Genomic DNA, 730 nt, shown 5'->3' on the forward strand with positions numbered 1-730 from the left:
GAGCGTTGGCATACCCCTTCAGTTTGGACGTCTTGAAGGCCGAACTGATCTCGTTCATGGAATACTTGCAAACGGCTGTTTTGCCCCTGTGGAAAGACAAACGGGCAAAGTTCGACAGCGCTCAGAGGTCCGTTCTGCAAGCCAACTGGAGAGATGGGGTCTAGGGTTGTCAGCTCGGGTTTGGGAAATTCCTGGAGATTTTGGGGTGAAACTGGGGAGGGCGAGGGATCTCAGGAGGATATAATGCCGTAGAGTTCACCCCCTCCCCAGAGCAGCCGTTTTCTCGAGGGGAACTGAGCGATATGGTTTAGAGATCAGCTGTAACTCTGGAAGATCTCCATGCCCCACCTGGAGGTTAGCAACCCAAATGGAGTCTGTGGATCAGAGTGGACTCAAAGCTAGAGGAGGAGGAGGGAATCCATCTGGGCTGAACCAGAGAGTGTCTGGTACTGACACAGTGATGGCCACAGGAATAAACAGCTTTAAAGAGGGATTAAGGTGGATTCATAGAGGAAAAGTCCAGGGGTCATTTCCTGCAGGAACGCACAGGAGCAGAGCTCCGGCAGTAAAGAGCCCAGGTGGCGGGCACATGCAACAAGCCCCGCCCCCTGCTCCCAGCAGCCCCAGGCCACAAGGAGCCCATCCCTCCCTCCCTCCCTTTCTTCCCTCCTTCCTTCCTTCCTTCCTTCCTTCCTTCCTTCCTTCCTTCCTTCCTTCCTTCCTTCCTTCC

General features: G+C 54.5%; 1 protein-coding gene across 1 annotated transcript in view; it reads right to left on the minus strand.

Moving 5' to 3' along the window:
- Nucleotides 1–730, minus strand: part of LOC107114518 (semaphorin-7A-like) — a 30775-nt gene that overhangs the window by 15878 nt on the left and 14167 nt on the right. The window contains exon 8 of the mRNA XM_015416031.1: nt 15–86. Coding sequence (XP_015271517.1) covers nt 15–86 — 72 coding nt within the window. The remainder of the gene's footprint in view (nt 1–14; nt 87–730) is intronic.

The sequence above is a fragment of the Gekko japonicus genome, unplaced genomic scaffold, assembly GCF_001447785.1.
Source record: "Gekko japonicus isolate JY-2015 unplaced genomic scaffold, Gekko_japonicus_V1.1 scaffold226, whole genome shotgun sequence".
Taxonomy (NCBI): domain Eukaryota; kingdom Metazoa; phylum Chordata; class Lepidosauria; order Squamata; family Gekkonidae; genus Gekko; species Gekko japonicus.